Here is a 22,581-nt window from a genome sequence, read left to right as displayed (position 1 = left end):
TCAAACCTCCATATTCCAAGTTGCTAAGTGCAATTGATACTTTTTGCTACTGAATTTATTTAACTTTTGGGCAGCTTTGAACACTGTTGAATGCTCTGTCCTCCTTGATGCACTTATTTTCTTTGTTTCAGGATATTATACCTTACTAATTTTGTTCCTTGTTCTGTGATTTTTCCTTTGCTCTATGTTATCGCCTCCTTCTAGATTTAGCGATCACACTGGAGTTTATCACAGCTCAGTCCTAGTCTATCCTCTCTCTCTTTATAGACGCTTGCTGTGGTAACAACAACAAAATGTATTTCTGGTGTCCCCCAACCCAGGGAAGATCAGGGCCCATATTCAGCAAGAGATGAAAAGTCTTCTTTGATACTGTTCTAACTCAGTCTCATATCCAGTTTATCCAAGATCACTTTTTTTTTTTTTTTTAATTTTTGGCTACTTTACTTTTAGCCCTTGGAAACTTGTTCCAAGAAAAGACACCATGTCATAAACATTAAGTATTTGTTCACTGACGTGAAATAATTAACACTGCAGTTTTCACATGGAATCTCAGGTACTTCCAATAAGCATTCAGTAAAGATTTTGGTAAATATTTCCATCCTGTGATTTGCAGCCTATTACCCAAGATCACTTTTGATTTCACCTAAGACATCTTGGTACTATCAATCTTTCTTCAGCTCCATTTTAAGTATACTGGTCCAAATTATGCTATATCTGAGTGAGACAAATGTGTCATATTTCTAGTCAGTTTGCCTACCTGCTCTCTTTACCAGCATGAGATCTGTTCTCCACTTCATTCATAATCATATTTTTTCAACATGCAAATTTCATGATGGGATGCGCCTACTTTCAACTTCTCCTCAAACTCCTAGAACAAAGCCCACCATTTTTGCCATTTTACCCCAACCTGCCTCGACCCTGCCTAAACATCCTTTCTACTCAATCTTATTCCACCTTGATCTCCACTCCTCTGTACGGGTAATTTGTCTTCTAACCCAGGAACAAAACAAAGGATATTCCTTGCAAAAATATCTGTGTCTCAAAGTACATAGTTTGTTTGTTTTCCTTATGTATGCACAGTAGCAAGAAAAGAACAAAAGATAAGGCTCCTAAGAGAAAACTAGAGGGAGAGGACACACTGGAAAATATATATATGTACCCATTTTAAACTATAAAGCAAAAGATTATTTACATCTGCCTTTCCTATAAAAAAATCTGGATTTCCTTTCTTGTTTTGTATAGCAATTCTAAAGAGATTATAGTAATATTAGTTTCAAATGTAGTTGAAAATTATTTTATATTTAATCCTTTAAAATTCAGCTAAGATTGATGATAAACTCATTTTAGACTGATAGAAATTTCTACAAGAAATTTATTCCTTTTATTTGGTGGTTAGATTCATTTGCAGAGTAATGTCACTTATGTTCTTTGAAATAAATTGTAAATGCCCTTTCAATAGGAAATTTAGAATATTTAATATCAATTCTTTCTAAAATAGGTCCTTTCCAAAAAGATTTCTCTTATTGTATCCCTTCTTTTAATATTTCAAGTCTTTCATCACATTTGAACCAAATCATTTCCAGATTAACTATGGTATTGAGAAAGTTAATTAAAGGAAACAGCCATGTCTTGTTATCACGTAAAGCACTACTAATTCCAAAGTTTTGTCAAAATGACTCTCTCTCCCTCTCTCTCTGTCTCTTTTGCTCTCTTTTCTAACGCGCCATTGTAGGGTACACTCAGAATCGTCATCACACATTAACATTTAGAATGACTTACCTAGGAGAATGACAACACACAGTAGAATAGCGATTAAGGCTCCTGTACTCAAGCCAGCCGAGGACAGGAGGGCTTCTGCACGGCAGGTCCGCACGCGCCCGTCTCTCTCGCACGCACAAACCCTGATGGTGAGGGTACTGCTGCTGCTGAGAGAGGGGATTCCACCGTCAGAGATCATAATGGGGAGGTAATACACATCCTGAATAGTTCGACTAAATCTCCTCCGCCTTGTCAGAATGCTGGCTGTGTTATCTATGACAGACATAAGCAGAACAACATGGACTTAGTAAAGCCGCCATTAAAGATTCACATTCCTTTAATGGATAAAATGGGCATGTGCGATTTCTTTTCCGTTTATGAAATGGATAAAGGAACGTGAAGGGGAGATTATTAACCAGGGACTAAAACTCATTCTCAAATGGAGAAACATATATGAAAATTTAATAGGGCCTGGACTGAAGGGGAGGGGAAATAGTGGATGACAGAGGAGGAAGGAAGCGGTAAGCATTTGGGGCATGGGCATAATAGCCAAAGGATTGAAAAGGATACATGGATACCAGACTTCGGGGTGAGCCAGTGGTTCCTACCACAAACCTGGTGACTCTGAATATAAGTGATAGAAATAGACGGCTATATTTTTAGCGAACTTCGGGTGAGGTTAATGTACAAAAATGTTTAAGTCGTTGGTACAGATAATGTATTTATGAAGACACCAGATCAATTGATAAACTATTTTAAACTTGTGATTTGAAGCACTCTTGTCATAGTGGGCACACCATGGGTAAGTTAATAATGAATAAAATAGTTAATTTCATTTTTTATGTGCTTTTAACATACTATGTACTATAGTAAATGATTGCATGAGGTATTTTGATCAGTCCACACAACCCTATAAGGGAGAACATGTTAAATTCCTTACATTTTAGGGAAAATCATTTTTATTAGGAATAATAATTTTAAAATAAATAACCTCACTCCCAGAGGATAAATTGCCTCAAATCACAGAGCTAGTGAATAATCAAGCTACAACCCCAATACATTCTAGAACCCTGCTCAAAACCAGGATGTCATACTGCCTCTACTCCACCAGTTCACTTCCAATTGGTATTGATGCCTCAGGTGCACATAGGAAATGTTTATCTTAGCATTGTCAGTCCCCCTTCCGTGTCTGTTAGCTAAAGGACCCTTTTGGTGCACACTTGGATGTGCTGCTCAGAACCCCTGCATGAAGTGACTTGTTGCCTGAACTGTAGATTGCCACCTGGCCCAAGGTTACACTTTTCTGGAGCAACACATAGCCAATGACTTATTGCTGCAAGGTTATAAATATCAAGCCATTTCTGCTGAATGCAGAAAATACTGAAGGGCAAGTTTGGTTCCAGAGCTTTCCCACGGGGTCAGCCATGGACACATTCAAATTGCATGGCAGCTTAATTGCCCACTCTGCCTTTCTTTCTTCCACTCCCACTGTGGTCCACAGATGTCGATCATGAGAGCACACTCCAATAAATATCCTGCCCCCTAAACTCCAATCCAGAGCCTGCTTCCCTGATCATCCAACCTGTGACTACACATCTGAGTTAATTACTTTTCACTAAAAAGTCAGTAAATCATTAGACAATTACTTTTAGGTATTCTTTTTTTCCTATCAATTTCTCTTATTCTGAAAATTGGAATTTTTTAAATTATGAGTATGTTTATGATAGCCATGATACAATACCCTATAGCTATATTCTCTTGGTTGTACATTGCCAAACTAATGCAACAGAAAGATAATGAATATTTCAAATATTCAATATAATGCAGGTAATAAAACATGAATAATACACATTATATACGTAAATTAAAATTATATACACACATATATATGTATAAGAAGATTTGTTATAGAACATAAATAAATAATCTAATAAGTTATTTAAAATATTTTCTCACCTGGAAGAAGAGAAATTTAAAGAAAAGTGTGTCAATTGCCTACTCTGAAGCAGGTTTCAGAATGATGGGGAAAAAGGAGAAACTGCATCATGTGTGTTTTTAAGAGTATAGCTATCACAGGTACTCTCCTGGAAACCTGACCTTTGAGTAAGCACACCTATCAGGTGTAGGATGTTGCTTCATGATTAATATAAACTTGCATATATGCACAATTCCTTAGCCTAAGGAAAAGGTTTGAACTTGGGCTCATAGGCACAAACACGTTTGAGAATCTTACTGCTGGTCCTCTGAAGAAGAGATGTAAGACACTGGTCTCTGGTCTCAGTAAATATCATAATGTGTGGAATGACATGATAACATGCAGGGGTAGATGGGGACTCTCTTTCATGGCTCTAGCCTCGTGTCCACTTTACATTCTTAATCTGGAAGCATGTTCTTTTTCAAGATAATTATTGGAAATGCAATCAGAAACATGAGAAACAAGAAGAAAGCCTGAATATGTTTCTAGTGCATTTTAAGTTCTCAAATAGAAAGCTCTCACACGTGGAGACATGACAATACTCTTTCGCTTTTCCAACTGAAGGTTTGACTTTTAAAAAGAAAAGAGGATTCAGGAAACAAAGAGCTTCCTAACCAGAAAGGCTTAGCACAGCAGAATAATGAACTCTTGACAAGGGGTATTGTGTATCTCCCTGGAACTGCAAAAAATGTACTGGGCAGTAGGCTCACTGAACTTGAACAAGAAAACTTTGAAATAAAATGAAAGAGATAAGAAGATATATATATATATATATATATATATATATATATATATATGTGTGTGTGTGTGTGTGTGTACACACACACACATAAATATACATATACATATGAGAACAAACTTTGTCTTGCTGAAACTGAAATATTAGGTGACAAGAAGAAAACAAATCTCTAAATTTGAAATATAATGTTTAAAAAATAAAACAAGTATTACAGAAAGTCTTGCATAACTACTTTAAACTGGATAAAAAATTAATATAAATTGAATAAAAGGAAACCATAGCAGGATGTAAAATCTGTGGATGAGAAGAGCTAATTATCAATGTCAAATAAAGGACAGTCTCTAATAATGTGTACCCAAGTTTTGTTCTTAATTCTAAATGTCAAGAGTTTGGATGAAGACAGAAGATTATAGAACACTTGGAAGCCAAGCTAATATAGCTAATGTATTGGATTAAGATTTAAGGAGATTTTGAACAGCTAGCACAAAGACCTTAAGTTAACAAGACAGGAACTAAAGATATGTGTTAGACAGTACACTTTGAAAAGTATCGTATGGGAGAGATTTTGAGTAACATCTATTATTTTCTAATACATATACTATCTGAATGTAGCAATTAGGCAATAGATCTAAAACAGTCTCAGAGGATTCAATAATGATATGGAATTTTTATGCAGATCTTTATTGAGAAGACGTCATTGGAATACAGTGCATAAATTTGGGTCTACTATCTTAAAAGTGATACTTTAACCCAGTTTAGAAGACCTTGACTGCAATAAAAGCGTTAGAAAAGTATGTCATATGAAGAATCTTTGAAACAAACAGTGTGAAAATTCTACATGTCTTATATGAATTTAGGGGCCTGAAATGACTTAGAAATTTAAAGAAAAATTTGGGAAACTCTGTTAACAATTAATGTCTTTCTGAATATAATCAATATTTTCCTGACATTCCCAGCAACTATAACGTTGATGCAATGTGGAAATAGCCTTGAACATGGTTTAGTCTTTCAAAATAGATGACAATGTATTATTTATTTTGTTTTATATCCCATTTTGCAGAAAATGATATGGATGTATATAGGAGGAAGCAGGGAGACTGCCATGCAGATATACAATAGATGAATCATGGAGATATTTACAAATATCATTGTGATGACTGTGAAAGAATTGAAATTTTGAGTCCTTTGAAAAACAATAATAATAACAAAATTTTATTTTTGCAATTATAGGAAGTCCAGGGACTTCATAATTGATAATTTTGGGGGGATCTTTCACACAAAAAATATTACAGTAAAATACAAGTTTGGGTAGATAGATACACTTCCAACGTCTACATTTCTATAGGGACAGAAGGCTACAGAATACAACAGTATAATACAAGTAACACTGTGTTTCTAAAATTCAGATATAATTTTCTTGAACTAGTAGTATGTGCTCTATTATTTCTTTGTTCAGTAGTTTGAACGATCTTGAAAGGTTCTAATCTCTGTGCTACTTTCATAAACTGTAGTAGAGTTTAAGTTAAAATAAGGCATACTTTTAAAATACTCCCTTGGGCAAAAACACATCCTACATTAAAGTCCAAAATTACCTTATATCTTGGAAAGTATTAAAACCTAAAAAAAAGTGGCAGCGTAGGAATAAAGACATAGACATAGAGAATGGACTTGAGAACATGGGGTGAGGAGGGGGAAGCTGGGGAGAAGTGAGAGAAGCATGGACATATATACGCTACCAAATGTAAAATAGATAGCTAGTGGGAAGCAGCCGCATAGCACAGGGAGATCAGCTTGGTGCTTTGTGACAATCTAGAGGGGTAGGATGGGGAGGGTGGGAGGGAAGCTCAAGAGGGAGGGGATATGGGAATATATGTATATATAGAGCTGATTCACTTTGTTGTACAACAGAAACTAACACAGCATTGTGAAGCAATTATACTCCAATAAAGGTGTATAAAAAATTTCATTTACAATAGCATAAAAGAGAATAAAATGTTTAATATATTTAACAAAAGAAGCACAAGCCTTGTATACCCAAAACTACACAACTTCATGGAAAAAAATTAAATATCTAAATAAATGAGAAGATATCCCATGTTTATGGGTTGGAAAACTTAATATTGTTAAGATGACAATGTTACCAAAAGTAGATTCAGTGTAGTCCCTATCAAAATTCCAATGGTGTTTTTTGCAGAAATGGAAAAAACTCATCCTAAATTCAAACGGAAATTCAATGAATCTCAAATAGTCAAAACAATCCTGAAAAAGAAGAACAAAATCAGAGGACTCATGCTTCCGATTTCAAAGCTGACTACAAAGCTATAGTAATCAAGACCTTGTAGTACTGCCATAAAGATAGACATAGAGACCAGTGGAATAGAATTGAGAAATAAACCGTTACGTTTATGGTTAATTGATTTAAAAAAAAAAATCGTGTTCTTCAAAACTCTTAAACTATCAGATGCCCATACCCTCCCTGCAATTTCAACGAATTCCTTATTTGATCATGCAGACATAAAGATAAACTTTGTCTCAAGTATAGCCTAGCAGACTATTAAAGTAATATTTCCAAATCTATCACAATAGCAGAAACATTTGAGATCTTCAGATGTAGCTCTGTAATTGGATTAAACTTTTTTTAAAAGATGAAGAAAAAGCTGGGAGATAGAAACTTAACTTCCACCGAAGAGATAAATATTCATGGCTTCATAGCATTTCATTTTTATCTGGTCTTCCAGCAGCAATAAGATCCATTCATAATTTAACTGTCATCAGAGCCCATGCAGGAAACAACGCTCTTTTGCTTTCCTGCAAAGTACCTTTCACATAACAGGTACTTGATAAATAATGATTTGAACTACACTCAGCAGAAGCCTGTCTTCTCTTACAGTTTCCTCATTATATTGACATGTATTAAGAAATTAAAACCAAAATGAACTAATCTATCTTGATCTCCTCATGCTCTCTGCTGAAGACTGATTCTTCTTCTCCTGTTTCCTCACTTCCCATTCTTTTAATCCTAGAATTACCCTAATTTCAATTTTCAACTGGATTCGGCAAGTTCATTTAAGTTTGTAAACATTCTCCTGGCCTCACTTGTGTTTCTGCCAAACCACAAATGCATGATCCAATATGTTATTATGTTCCTATTTGCACCCTGGAATGCCACCCCTTTGACCACCTGCCACACTCCTTCTTGATGCTTTTTAAATCCCAGATAAATACAACCATACATTGTCTAAAGACTCTGCTTTCAAATTCATAAACAACGCTGGTAAATAGTTGTAACCATCTTAAGTGACCCCAATAAGTATATAGGGTAACTCTAAGTTCTCAAAGGAGGTTGGTAATTAATGTATTAATATCCATATTTCATCAGATGCCATAGACTAGCTAGCTATTCTAAGCTTATTTTGCCATTTTCTCTTAAGCGCTATTCCTCCACTCACAGCAGGAAAACAGCTTTTTCTGAAAAGAAGCTACCATCTATTATCAACATATGAAAACCACATTTGAAAACTGCTCAACCTTCTTTGCTATTAATTATGTCTATCTATGTATACAAGACTCTGTGACGTAAAAAAATAACATGAATACGTATGAAACAAAAATATGAATCTTGAAGAATATCAGCAAATCTGCTCATGAAAAACACATATAAATTTGCATAAAAGTGTTAGTTTAGATGAATAGGGTAATAAAGAAGAAAAACAACTTTTTAAGTAGAAACTCAGCCCAAAATCTAAAATAATTCATAAGCATATCATAATAATATAATAATTGTAGAAACTGTAGAAGTACAGAGAACAGCAGTTTACCAAAAAAATAAAAAATAAAGTACATGAATTTCAACAGAAACCCTCTCCCCAATATTTATCACATACCTTTAATAAATACTACATTTTTAGTAGGAAATGGATGAGTCAAGTACAATAAATTATGGAGTCATGATATTTATAAACACTGAAGGAAACTCTAGAGATTAATCCATAGAGAGATTGAAAAAACAAATACATATTCCTGCTCTTAAAATTATTTAAAAATCTGTTTTTAAATAAATTTTACCCCCTTAAGGCACAGGGTAGAGCTGATGACTCCTGCAGCATTTATGTGATTCCGAGCAAGGAAGGAATTAAGGTAAATAGTGTAACCTACATTTTCACAATAGGAAAGCAAAACAAAGTGGCACAGAATGGCCCAATTGGTCATATTTTTATTGCTTAGAATACGTGTCAGCTATTTGTTTTTTTTCTGTTTTCCTTTTTTTTTTTTTTTCTGCTGTCACTGTGAGTAGGAATATAAGAAGGTGATAATGTGTGGGCTGACAAACCCATTAGAAAAAATATACATGAAAGTAAAAAAAAAAGTCAACAGAGGTTAAAATCACTAGATAAGGTGTGGGCTGACAAACCCATTAGAAAAAATATACATGAAAGTAAAAAAAAAAAAAAAAAAGTCAACAGAGGTTAAAATCACTAAGGAGAGAATAAATGCATATTTTTCTATCTAAAGCAAAAGACTCACTAAAACACACCACTACATTTGCAAGTTACCCTTTCCCATATTGGTGTCATGATGGCTTACAGACTGTTTGCCTTCTCATTAGTCAAGCTTTGAGTCTCTGCCTTCCCATAAAGGATAGTGTGAGTCTATCAAGTATGACTGGGTAAATGCTAGTAAGTGAAGACTGAGACTTGACCGGGAGAAGAAAGGAGATTCGTAGCCGAACAAAAACAACGTGTCTCAGCCTCATCACTGACAGTAGTGACTTGGGGCACAGGTGCTCCCACACCCCATAGAGGCTGTTTGAGGCATCATTTGCAACTATATTCTCAGGACAAACTGTGTACGTGCTATTTTATTTAGGAATGGGAGAAAAAATGCTAAATGGTCTCTTGAAGCCCTGTGGAAAAAAACAGAATTTTAAATGGTGGTAATCTATAGAGACATTAGGCACATTACAATACCAGCTGTGAGTTCTCATTTGAAGGACAAAAGTAAATGATGGGAATATCAACTACTAGGGATCTGACAATGCCAAAGAAGTACAAAATAAACGTAAAATTTCTCATGATTCCCAATATGTATCAAACTAAAAAACTGCATTTCACTATCAGTGGACTATGAAATCTGAACGAAAATGCCCCCAAAGACATCTTCTTAACAGCTCATAGTCAAATTTGAAAATATCCCTTATCTTAAAATCAATTCAACATAAACTTAGATATTCCTTCACCAAACCCAAACAGCCACAAGGAAAATCAGTATTTTCTGACAATGGTTATTAAGTATTTTGTTAAAAATGATAAAACTTATAAATAATAAGACCTTCACTTTTAAAAGTAATATTACAAGGAAATAATAAAAAGTAATAAAACCAAGGGGAAAAAACATCTTCAAATTCTGCAACAAGGTGAAAGTGACAGTCTACAGAATCTTCCATTTAATATGATTTAAAATGGTCATTTTTGGTGCATTTCACTCACTATTTTAAAAAGAATGTGCTATTTGAGCCCATTCATTTGTTTCTTTTTTAAAATTAATTTTTATTGGAGTATAGTTGCTTTGCAATGTTGTGTTAGTGAACCCATTCATTCTTAAAGACTGGAAACGTCTACAGAAGTGGAAAACATGTATCTAAAGAAGATAACCTAGAGACAAATATGAGCAGTAGATGTTCTTGATAGCAAATTATCAGTTAAATTACGATAAGGATTTTCAATCTGAAAGGCACATGTAATGTGATTTAGAACCCTGAAAATAAAGAGATACAAACATATACATAGTTAAAAATAATCTCTTCTCCTACTAAAATCTGTAAGATTTACAAATGCACTTGACAGTCGGAATTAAGCCTAGAAATTAGTCTGGCAAATCTCCTTGCATCAAATAAAACCTAGTCGCTCAAGAGGCAGCATAAAGATCATGAAGCAGAATAGACTTGTAGATTAATGATGATTTTATATTTGTGGATTAGGATACACTTTTCTATTACAAAATGAATGAACAAAGGTACTGTATGCACGGACCCTCCTGGGGGTAAGCCTAGACTCACAGACTTTATGACATTATGGCTTTAGTTCATTTATTATAGATATTTGGTTAAAAAGTTGAAATTATACAATGGATTTCTTTGATGCCAAGATGAAATGTTTACCTATCACAATTTAAAGAGAAGATGGTTATAGAAAAATCTACATTTTAATCAGAAAACATCATGCTTTCATTGTTGTTTTAAGGTAATATAATTTTTAAATGCTGTAACTTAAAAATTATCATCTGAATTCCAGTTTTTAATTTTAAATAAAATTGTATTATTACCAGTATGTTAGTTAATGATAAAAATAAGGTCATTATCAAAAAACATATTTACAGTATACATTTTGCTGTATATGTTGTTAAAAAAATAGAAATCTGTCACTTGGCTATTTTCCAAATCAAAATGTTTCTTATTTAATAGATAAGGGGTCATAACTTTCCAGATAAATATTGAAGACGGTTGCTTAGCAAAAATTTTTCTATCTGCAACAGTTTGGTACTATAGCAAATAAAGAATTAATGGCAGAATATCTTATTTGTTTGGGGGGAGCACAAAATACAGCACAGTGCTTAATATTTAATGTTTTTAATAGTGAATTAAAATGCTCATGTCTCTGCTCTGCCACATCTCCCTAGCTAGATTCTCAAGACTAACGTTGCATTCTGTCACCTCTATACTGTCTTCATTCCCCACTTCATTGAAAAGTATTCTCTGATCCGCTCTACATGAGGGAATGAACTCTATCCTGTAAAGTCATATCATGCTCCACTTCTTTTAACTATAGGACTTTCAGTGATCTCTCTAAAGTAACTCACATTTCACTGCCTTCAATTGCAAGTTACATTTCATTTCATCTTTATTTTCCCAAATAGATGGAGAGTCACTTGAAAGCAGGAGCTATGTGTTTTATTTCCTTGTATCTGGACAGCTTAGATCACTGCCTTATACACAGCAGACAATGCCTTGAAGACTGAATGGAAGGGAAAAAAACAATGTTAACTTAAGAGCTGACTATAGAATTTCTTTTAGAGGAAAGCATTCTAAGAAAAGAGAATAAGAATGGTGGTGAATAGCAATAAAGTGTGAGGCTGGAGAACACACTGGACAGCCCCAAGTAAAATGTCAGGGTAGGGGATAGGGCTGAGTTGTGTGTGTCTGTGTGTGTGTGTGTGTGTGTGTGTGTGTGTGTGTGTGTATTTCAGGTGGATTTTTTTCATTTTTAATTCAATACAATACATGAATATATTCTTACTGAAAATATTCAAAGTGCATTTCATAGACGTTTCTTAAGAAACATTATATATCCTATCATATTAGCATTATTGCTTTTCTATGAGAATATATGCTACTCAAATGATTATTTCTGTTTGATATTTAATCATATATTGTTTGTTCTATACTGTCTTTACTTTTTCATAAATTTATTTTTATTTTATTTTATTTTCGTTTGTTCGCTATAGCTCCAAATATTTTGTCAATAGAACTTTACTGTAATTGACACATGTTTTTTTATATTTTCTGAGGCATTCAGTATTTTAAAATACCCTTCCTTAATTGTCATATGAGTGTCATCTTAAATAGGCAGAGATGTATTTTATTGTAGTTGTTTCTTTGAAATGTCACTAAAACAAGGTCCATGGACTATTAGCTTGAATCTTGCAAATGAGTACTTCAGCACTGATTATTCTCTTTATAATTTAAATTCATTGTCTGGAAATTTGTAAAATGATTTCTTATCTCTCAAGTTAGGGATACTATACATATTTTTGGATCTAAAACCCATATATTCCTTCACTCAAGGTAATTCCTTCAGATATTTCATTATTATTTTTCCATCTATTTATTTATTTAATTCTTAGTTATCTTCATTGTGCCCTTTATAATTTGCAGCACTTTGTGCATGATTTCAACTTCTTTGTATTTTGATCTCTCTTCCTAAAAAAAAAAATGAAATGGTAGTAATTGCTTCCATATCTCCATTTGACAAAAGAGGAAGCTGAAACACACTGAGAGCAGGAACTTGGCTATGGCCTCACACATAATTAGCAGAGGAACCTGGTTTCAGATTCAGGCAACTGGTTTCCTGAGTCAAACTCTGAAACATTCTTCTATGTTGCTTCCTTCTCCTTCTTTTTTCCTTTTTTTTCATTTAACAAATTTTTATCTAAACTTTCCTCTGTGTCTGACACTCTGGTAGCAGTTAAGAATATAGCAGCAAATAAGTCAGACAAAAGTCCCTCTCCTCACAGAGCTTACAGTCTAAATGGGAGAGAGGTCACAGTGTGAAAAGTGCTAGGGTTAGGGAGGTGCAGGGTATCAAATAACCCCATTTGTCATTTAAAGACGTGGATCTGCTTTGGCGATCACTGTTGGGTATTGAGTGTTGGGTGTCTGAAGTGCTGGCTCACTTGCGTTTATGGACATTGAATTTTTCCAGTTATGATTTCGAGTATGGATGGAGAAAGTGCTCCCAAGACTTTGGCAAAAAGGGGGGCTTGGTAGATGACAGGGACCAGGAGAGGGAGCTAAATGCCACAAGACTCAGAGAGGCAGGGAGGTGCCCAAGGACAACGACTCCACCTCCCAGCTCACCTTGTGAGACTGTGATGGAGAAAGCAATGTTCTCTTGGGCAGTGTTGCCTCCTCTTTGATATTTCTGGTTACTAATTCAGGTTTTAGCAGTGTCCATTTGAATTTTATCACCTTACCCGAATATTTAACTTGGTAATATTTTCATGCATCAACTCAAAAAGCCTTCCTTAGATATTTAAGTATGGTTTTCTTGTTCTAATGTTAAGTACATCCCACTATATGTTAACCGCCTCTGTCCTTCAACCTGCATAACCCTGCAACGTTCTCTGATCATCCACTTGGGGAGGTCCTTTGAGCTCTGAATCCCAGGGATTCCTCCTATATAGTAAGATTTAATGGATAGACTTGGGCCAGTACCTAAATATCTTCTGTGATTCTCAATGCCTCTGTGCTTTGGAGGTGATTTTCAGGATTCATTCATAGGTTAAGTTTATTTAGCTGTACATGTTATCTCAGTAAAGATTTTTTTAAAAAAGAATGAATTTGACATTAGTTTTTAGGCTACAGTTTTCTTCATTCTGCTATCCCTTTCAGATAACTGCCATGCTGGGCTGCTCTTTCCCTGAACTCTGTGCATTCTACTTTTGTTAATAGTTTGTGCTTTGAGCACATGGTACTTTGAGGAGAAAGACTATAGCAAGCATGGAAGAGTAACAAAGAAAACAAAATCCAGAGAAATAGAGAAAAGAATGGTTGAATTGGTGAGTGGCATAAAGAATGACAATGTTGTATACCTCACTCGCATAATATAATCCTCAGAAATTTTGGAGAGGATCTTGGTTTTGTTCAGTACATAGGATGGGATTCTGAACTAATTTTAATTAAAATTTTAAGAACAAATATATGTATCATATACATGAACAACCAGGCAGCCAGCATCTTAATGATAATTAGATTGCTAATGAACTATGACCTTTCTTCCAAGCCCAGTTTATATCCCAACTATTTAATGAAACTTGCCAAATGGTTCTTGAAGTATAAAACGTAATATGGATGAAACAGTAGTTTTTGACTAACCAATAGTCTCCTTGATAACTGAGAGAAAACCCTGAAATCTTCAAGGAAATTTCTGTTTAATGACATTAGAGAACCGCTAAAGTGATGTAAGTAGAGGGGTAAAATTCTAGAGAGGGCAAAAATGTGGGAAGTTGAACTGTGGATTACAATGTATTTGTTTATATTAGGAGCTAACAACAGGCTGGAATTCCAAGCTGGGAACAGAGAAAATAGGAGAACATTTCTTTTTTTTTTAACCGAGTCTTTTTATTTTTTTGGCTTCGATCTTTAAATGATTAGCTTTTTGTGCCATGTCCTAGCCGTTCAATCATTTTATTTTTAACATTTTTATTAGTGTATAATTGCTTTACAATGGTGTGTTAGTTTCTGCTTTATAACAAAGTGAATCAATTATACATATACATATATCCCCATATCTCTTCCCTCTTATTTCTCCCTCTCTCCCACCCTCCTGGGCCCACAGTCATACTGGAAATTAAGGGGCCTTAAACACATGGCTGATTCTCCCTAAAGATATTCGTTAAATTGAAAGTTAAAATTGAAAGTTAAATTGAAAGTTTAGCAGAGATCTAAAACTCTAAGTGGAAAAGAAGAGCTTTTTTTTTTTTCCATCTCTTCCTGTTGAACAGACAGTGATTAAGATAGGGGACCAGGGTGAATGGCCCTAGTACACAAACAGGCTCTCAGTTGAAAGCCCTAGAGGGCCATGCCTTAGGGACAGGGATAGTTCAGAGACAGGCTGAATCTAAAAAAAAAAACTGCAAATTAACATTGACTTAGTTCAATCCTACCCTGATTGGATTAAAGTACAAGCATACCTCCTTTTATCTTGCTTTGCTTTACTGTGCTTCCTGGATATTGTGGGTTTTTTTACAAATTGAAAGTTTGAGACAACCCTGTATCAAGCAAGACTACTGCCACCATTTTCCCAGCAGCATTTGCTCACTTTCTGTCTCTATGTCATTTTTTGGTAATTTTCACAATACATCAAACGTTTTTATTATTATTAGTATAACTTGTTATGGTAACCTGTGATCAGTGATCTTTGATGTTACTATTGCAAAAACATTATGACTCACTGAAAACCCAGAAGATGGTTAGCATTTTTTAGCATTATTTTTTAATTAAAGTATGTACATTTTTTAGACATAATGCTATTTCACACTTAATAGACTACAGTATAGTGTAAACAAAACTTTTATATGAACTGGAGAGCATAAAAAAATTCATGTGACTGACTTTATTATGATAATTGCTTTATCGTGGAGGTTTGGAACTGAAACCAAGATGTCTCTGAGGTTCACCTGTAATGGTGCCCCTCTCTAATTGTTCATCTAAGAAAATAGCAAACACTCTCTGAAGAAATATATTACAATTTGAGACTCTTCTAGGTTTTGACACTATGTGTGACACCCAACTAAAAATTGCTAGAGATAGTAAGAAACAAAACCATTATATCCCAGTCCTGTCTCCCCAGTCCCCTTGATGAAAAACAAAAAGAAAATGTATCACTTTATTAAGAAAGTAGAGTTAGCTGACAAGTGATTGTAAAATCATTAAGATTAATATGTTCAAGAAAATAGAGGGAGAAAGAAAAGATAGAAAACATAAAAGAAATTATAGAGAATTTTACAAGATCTATATCTCTATAAAAGGAAAAAAAAAGATAAAACAGCTATCAACAAAAGCAGTGAGCAGACCACATTTTCTTTGAGTGCATGTATTTGATTTGATAGGACACTTGCTTCCTTGAGCAGAATGTTAGTTACATGCTAGTGTTTTCTACCAGTATATCCCTAACATATGTCACAGTGAATAATAAACAAAAATAAGCCCCAAATAAAGAAACTTTTATATACATAGGATGGAACACTTAAGAAGACATTTGTTCTCTAATGTTCAGATAAATTAGCAGATTCCAAATTAATGAGGGATAAAACATAGGGCAGGAAAGATCTAACAAAGATGGCAAAGAACTGGAACAACATGAAACATTACCTTAAATTTAAGTATTTATCAAGCAGATCTGGGCTGTGAATAGGAGAATCCCACCAGGGTATAGATGGAAGAAAATCTTCTTAGTTGATATGAGGACATTAGCTATGATTCCAGGCATAAACGCTATTAAGGTATATGTCTCTGGGATTCAGCTTTTATTGTGGTCAAGGGTAGGGGCCTAGAGTTTCTCAAGCTCACTCTTTACAGATGAATTTAAAACATAAGAACAGGAATTTAAAGTTGGGGAAAAGAAAAAAAAAAAAAGCCCAAATGATCAGTTACTGAAATCACCCCAAAATCTCTAGAACAAAAGGGAATGGGGGAGCTGTCTTTCTATCTACTAGTGGCTGACAATGTGTTTATACAAGACAGCCATCTTTGAAATGGCTGCTTCTTTGAAATGGATCCCTGTCAATCAATCAAATTTTAGTCATGCAGTTACATTACAAAAAGAAAAAGAAAAGAAAAGAAAAGCCAGCTGTCAGGGTTTACACTACCTTTATATTTTTATAATATCATCTTCATAATAATTAGAGGAAACAATTAACAGATTATTCCTTGAGCTAACATTCTGTTCGAGAAAGCAAGAGTCCTATCTATCAAAGCAAATACATCCATTCAAAGAAAAGGTACTCCAAACACCCATTGCTTTAGTTGATAGCCATTTCTTCCTTTTATAGAGATGTAAATCTTTACCATCTTTATAATATCTTGATACGTTAGGATATGCCCTCTTTTCTTCTCTTTCCTCTATTTTCTTCTTTTCCTACATTCTTGCTTTACTCAACCCTTTACCATTTGCATTTTATTAACAGATTATTAAATTCAGTTTATGATAAAAATTATATTTAACTTATATATTAACTTGGAAATTTGAGTGTTGATTTACTAATGGGGTAAAGATATTATTTTTGTGTTTTTTAAATATTTTCAGTAACATTGCCTTTCATAATGGTGACTTGAACATTATTTATTGGATATTTTTTCTCTGATGATCTTAGAAGAGTTTTTTGTTAATTTGTTTGATTTGTTTTTACCATTTTACATTTATCTGATTTGCTATTTATTCACGTTTCTTACATATAGAAAATCTAGCCATTTGGGGCATTTATTTGTATTCCAAAAGTTGGCAATCTATCCAATTGTTTCTTAAGATGTTTCTGTGGATTCTTTTAAATTTTCAGAAAGACAGTTGCATCTCATTTGTTAACAATGATAATCTTATGTTTTGTTTCTATTTATTATTGTTCTTTTGTTCTATTTTTGCTTTGTTTTATCTTTTTGGACTGAGGAGAACATTCAGTACACTGCTGATTAATTGTAGTGATTGAAATATCCTGAGACTAGCAGAATTGTCCAGCTGAACCCATCAGAAATTGCTAATTCTTAGAAATGTGAGCTAAATAAATGAATAAATGTGCTTTATTTTAAGAAAACTAGTTTTGGAATTGTTTTCTTTTTCAGCAATAGCTGTTTTTTTAAGCAATAGCTAAATATTTCTAACTTTTCATGTAAAATTTCCTACTACATTTTGAATTTGGCATATCTCTTGTAAGCAGCATATAACAGTCTATTTTTAAAATAAAATATCTTTAAAAATGATATTTAATCTGTGACTATGGTATATTTGAACTACTTTCTACTTCAAATAAAATTGTCATTGCTTCTATTTTGCATCTTTTATTCTACTTTCTGACCTCTGTTCTACTGATGAAATGTTTTATTATTTAACTTTTTAAAAATCTCTCCTTGCTTTGGAAATTACAGAGTCTTATTCTATTAACTATTATTCTAGTGTTAACTCTTCAAGTTTTAACATTTGAAATGAAATGTTAATTGCAAGGCTTTTTTGTCTATTATTTCTTGCAGAGATCCTGAAGGCAAAGATTAATACAATATTTGCCAAAATGTCAGTAGCTAAAAATTTAAAAGTTTCTTTTCTTATACATTGGAAAAAAGTCTTTAATAACTGTCCTCCCTTAATTCCTGATAGCTTACTACTGCTAACTAAATATAGAGAATGTTGACAATAGGAAATTATTTTCCTTTAGCAGTTTGAGCATATAATTGTTATCAACATCTGTCATCTATTTTTTTCTTTTTTAACAGGAATCTACTTTAGATCTAATTATTATTGCTTTTTAAATATTCTGCCTTTTCCTTTTGATTACATATTTTTTCTCTTTACCTTTGAGGTTTAGCACTTCTAAATTGGCATATTCAAGTATAGATTTGATTTCTTGCTTGCCTTTGGGTGTTCTTTTTTTTTTATAATAGCCAATTTTTTAAAATAATTAATTAATTTATTTTTGGCTGTGTTGAGTCTTTGTTACTGCACGCAGGTTTTCTTTAGTTGTGGCGAGTGGGGGCTATGCTTCATTGCAGTGTGTGGGCTTCTCATTGCGGTGGCTTCTCTTGTTGTGGAGCACGGGCTCTAGGTGCATGGGCTTCAGCAGTTGTGGCACGTGGGCTCAGTAGTTGTGGCTCATGGGCTCTAGAGTACAGGCTTAGTAGTTGTGGTGCACAGGCTTTGCTGCTCCGTGGCATGTGGGATCTTCCCAGACCAGGGCTTGAACCTGTGTCCCCTGCATTGGCAGGCAATTCTTAACCACTGCACCACCAGGGAAGTCCCTGGTGCTCATGTTAATCGTGAGGGTCCACATATTTTCAACCTTGAAAAATTGTCATGCAATTTTATCTACATATATTGCTTGTTGCTATAATTTCTAATTCTTCCAAATATTTTATATTCCATATCTATTAAGTGTTCTCACAATTTTTAAAAATTTTGACATATCTGAACTTTGTTTGCTTGAATTAATGGATTTTACTTTTGACTTGTTAAATCTCTCTGTGTTCAGCCTAGAAGTAATGTAGTTTTTTTATTGTTTTCTCCTTGTATCTGTGTGTGTGTATATAAAACATATACATATACATACACATATACATATATACATCATAAATGTATATATACATATATGTTTACACATACATTTTAAATGTATGGATAATTTATATCTATATAGTCTATATGTATAACTAAATCTATGTAATTTCTAGATATAGTTCTATATACATTTCTATATATTCAATACCTATATTTTAATATATATCTTATGTATACATGACATATATACATACATATATTTAAACAAAATTTTAATTTCTGTATGTTTATATATAATTATGTATATAACACTAAACATCTATATATTTTCATGTCATTTTATATACTTTTCTATCTAGGCAAAAACTGTAGCTTTATTTTAATAAGGATTTTTAAATTATTTTTATATAAATATTTTCTTTCATTGTCTCATTTTATGTAATCACTTCTCGGTCTTTTTAAAAAAAATCTTCTTTTTCTTAATTTGAAAATGCTAAACATGCTAATATTCAAGTATTTTTCTGTTCATTTATGTATTTTTCATGATTCAGAGTGAATTCATTTTCTGATTTATTTCTTATTATTTATTGACTATCTTTTAATTTTTTGCCTTTCAGATTTATCATACAAAACAATATGCATTTCTCTCTGTCTAATTTTAGAAACAGCTTTTTGTCTCTACTCACTCTTTGCCATAAAGCAGTTTTGGAGATGCCACTAAACCAATGGCTTCCTGATCTCTCATCCTGGCTTGGAGTCTCTGTCTGGCTTCTATTGTTCCCTGAATATTCATATTCATGTAAGCAGGGGGCACAGAAGAACAATGGTTTTAATTTTTTCTTCTAGATTTCTTTATGTTCTGGATGCATGTAAATGTTTACTAACTCACGGAATGCAATGACCAAGCTGCAGGATCCAGTAGGCCTGGACTTGCTGACTCTTACTCTTTGTAGTTTGTTCTGGTTGTTGGCCAGAGAGATGTTTATGTACCCATGAATATATGTATATATTCATTTTGGTATGACTATTCCATTTTAAATTTCATCTTTATAAATTATTATCCATAACTGCCTTCTGCTTAGAGAAAAAGCCATCTTGACTCTTATATATATATATATATTTTTTTTTTTTTTTTTTTTTTTTTTTTTTTGCGGTATGCGGTCCTCTTACTATTGTGGCCTCTCCCGTTGCCGAGCACAGGCTCCGGATGCACAGGCTCAGCGGCCATGGCTCACGGGCCCAGCCACTCCGCGACATGTGGGATCTTCCCGGACCGGGGCACGAACCCGTGTCCCCTGCCTTGGCAGGCGGACTCTCAATCACTGCGCCACCAGGGAAGCCCATTGACTCAATATCTATATACAGCGCCATTAATTCCTCCAATGCTACAAAGTAGATATTTCAAACCAAAACTTAATGGATGCAAAAACTGAGGTTAAGAGAAGTTTGGTGGCTTGTCTTATCTAGCATAAACAAGGTTGTTTGCACAAGCATGTGTTTTCACCTATGTGCTAGTATCTTTTTTTAAAGAACATTGCTGCTTTTTCTATCTGAAAGAAATTATTTGTGTTATATATAATTTCATCAATTCCCAAAAATGTTTAAAATAAATTAAATGAATTTTAAAATAAATTAAAACATCTTTACTCCCATACAACTGCTACAGGCATCGCATACTTGAGATGGCATAGCTGATTTAAAGCATTCATATATATGGTTAAAATAAATGTTAAAAAATTTATATCAGCATTATAAACACTTTCAAAAGTGTGTACATATTTGAGGGGAATTTTTTGAATGTGAGTTCCCAGCACTGGTAATGTTGTCATATAACTAAAATGAGACCTTTTGAATGTATTCATTAGTTAAATTGAGAAATTCCAGGCATAATAATCTTGAATGAAGGACTTTTAGTCACTAATATAGGTTTCAACAACAGTAAAATTCTCTTGTTTTTCTAAAATATTTCAGGAGTTATTTACATCAAATAGCTTGATTTAGCTTGACAACACATCTTCAGATCTAAGTCAATTTTTCTTTATAATATCATCAAATTAAAATTGCTTTTAAAATGTAAATAAATTTTTAATTGGAATGGAAAAAATTCAACTGAAATATGATTTCTAAATATATGTTTCTAAATATAGTAAATTTCAGTTTATTAAAGCAGAAAGTTGAATGCTCTCCAAATTATGCAATTATTTGAATATGGGAAAATATGAATTGATTTTCAGATATTTAGCACAGTTAATTATAATATTTAAATACATTTGGGATTGTAGGGTTGGATGTTCAGATGTAAATAAATGTTCAATAGTCAATTTAATACAATTTGTCATACACAAACATGGATAAATATGTATTGCCATAAGTACAGCTGACCACAGGGATAGTTAAACTGAGAGAGACAAACAAGCTTGGTATTTTTATATGAATTTTGTTATGGCCACATGCATAATTTAGTATCCCTGTTATGATTATTTAAGGAAGCTTAGGGATAATGGAAAAAATGTTTTGTGGCTTGTAATTTAGTGATTGTCTTTTTGCTTGAATTTGAAAATGCTTCTACATGAAGGGTACAGAGAAGGAATTAACTACTTCAAAATGTACATGCTATTGTTTCTTTCATGTGATTCTGAGGCACGTCTTAAATCTTAAATAACAGTATATTCAGATATATGTGATCAAAACTACTTTTGAGAAGAAGAAAGTTGATGCCAGTCAGAACACTGTACATATTGAGTGGCTTGCTGTTTCCCTTCCATACGGAAGAATGACTTTTACACAACTTTGAGGAATCTACCAAATCAGGATTCTAAATCATGGTGAATCTTCTCTAGTTATTATGTTCTTTTTTCCCTACACAATAAGAAGTTTAAACAAAAATAATTCAAAAATTTCCACAGTGCTCTGTAATTATGCATATGTATCTACCCATATTTTGGAAAAATATTCATAATAACAAGGGGAAATTTAATTTGTACAGCACATCTTGATAACCTTGCTAGAGCAAGATGATTTCAAACATTGCAGTTCCTTTTCTAATGGTCCCTAGGACATATTTTTCATTGATCCTAATTTAAATTTTTTCCACCTCCTAGCAGTTGCAGCAGTTCTCATAAACATGTTTGTCAGCTAAGATTTCTCTTAAAAGTTGCCCAAGAGCATATTACATGAACATTTCTTGTTTAAAGGGATGCTTCTAAATAAACTCATTGAAAGTTATTTGTACATATGGCTCAATTTTAAACACAAGCTATTCACGGATCATAACACATTAACATCAAACTGACTTTGAATGTTGATTTGCAAGCTGTTCATGAGTATATAAGAATAAAGCAAAGCTGCTCAGGCTTATTCCATATCAAGTCAAAGCAGATACCACAAAGATCAAAAAATATATGTATTCATGTTCACCTTCATTGTCCTTCAGAGTGAAGTTTGGGTTTATAGACAGATGTTCATCAAGAAAGAAGTTAAACCTTTGTCCATTGGCAAAATCATCCTTATCAGTGGCACTGATGGTATGAATAACCTAAAGAAAAGAAAAATTAAATAGTAAATTTAATTTGGCT

The 22,581-nt window shown here is 33.4% G+C and overlaps 1 protein-coding gene across 1 annotated transcript in view; it reads right to left on the bottom strand.

The window, feature by feature from the left end:
- Window positions 1-22,581, bottom strand: part of CDH18 (cadherin 18) — a 498,063-nt gene that overhangs the window by 7,345 nt on the left and 468,137 nt on the right. The window contains exons 10-11 of the mRNA XM_032629158.1: window positions 22,424-22,541; window positions 1,780-2,031 (exon numbers count right to left, since the gene is read on the bottom strand). Coding sequence (XP_032485049.1) covers window positions 1,780-2,031; window positions 22,424-22,541 — 370 coding nt within the window. The remainder of the gene's footprint in view (window positions 1-1,779; window positions 2,032-22,423; window positions 22,542-22,581) is intronic.

This window comes from Phocoena sinus, chromosome 3, assembly GCF_008692025.1.
Source record: "Phocoena sinus isolate mPhoSin1 chromosome 3, mPhoSin1.pri, whole genome shotgun sequence".
NCBI classification, from domain to species: domain Eukaryota; kingdom Metazoa; phylum Chordata; class Mammalia; order Artiodactyla; family Phocoenidae; genus Phocoena; species Phocoena sinus.
This window is presented reverse-complemented; position numbering and strand designations above follow the sequence as displayed.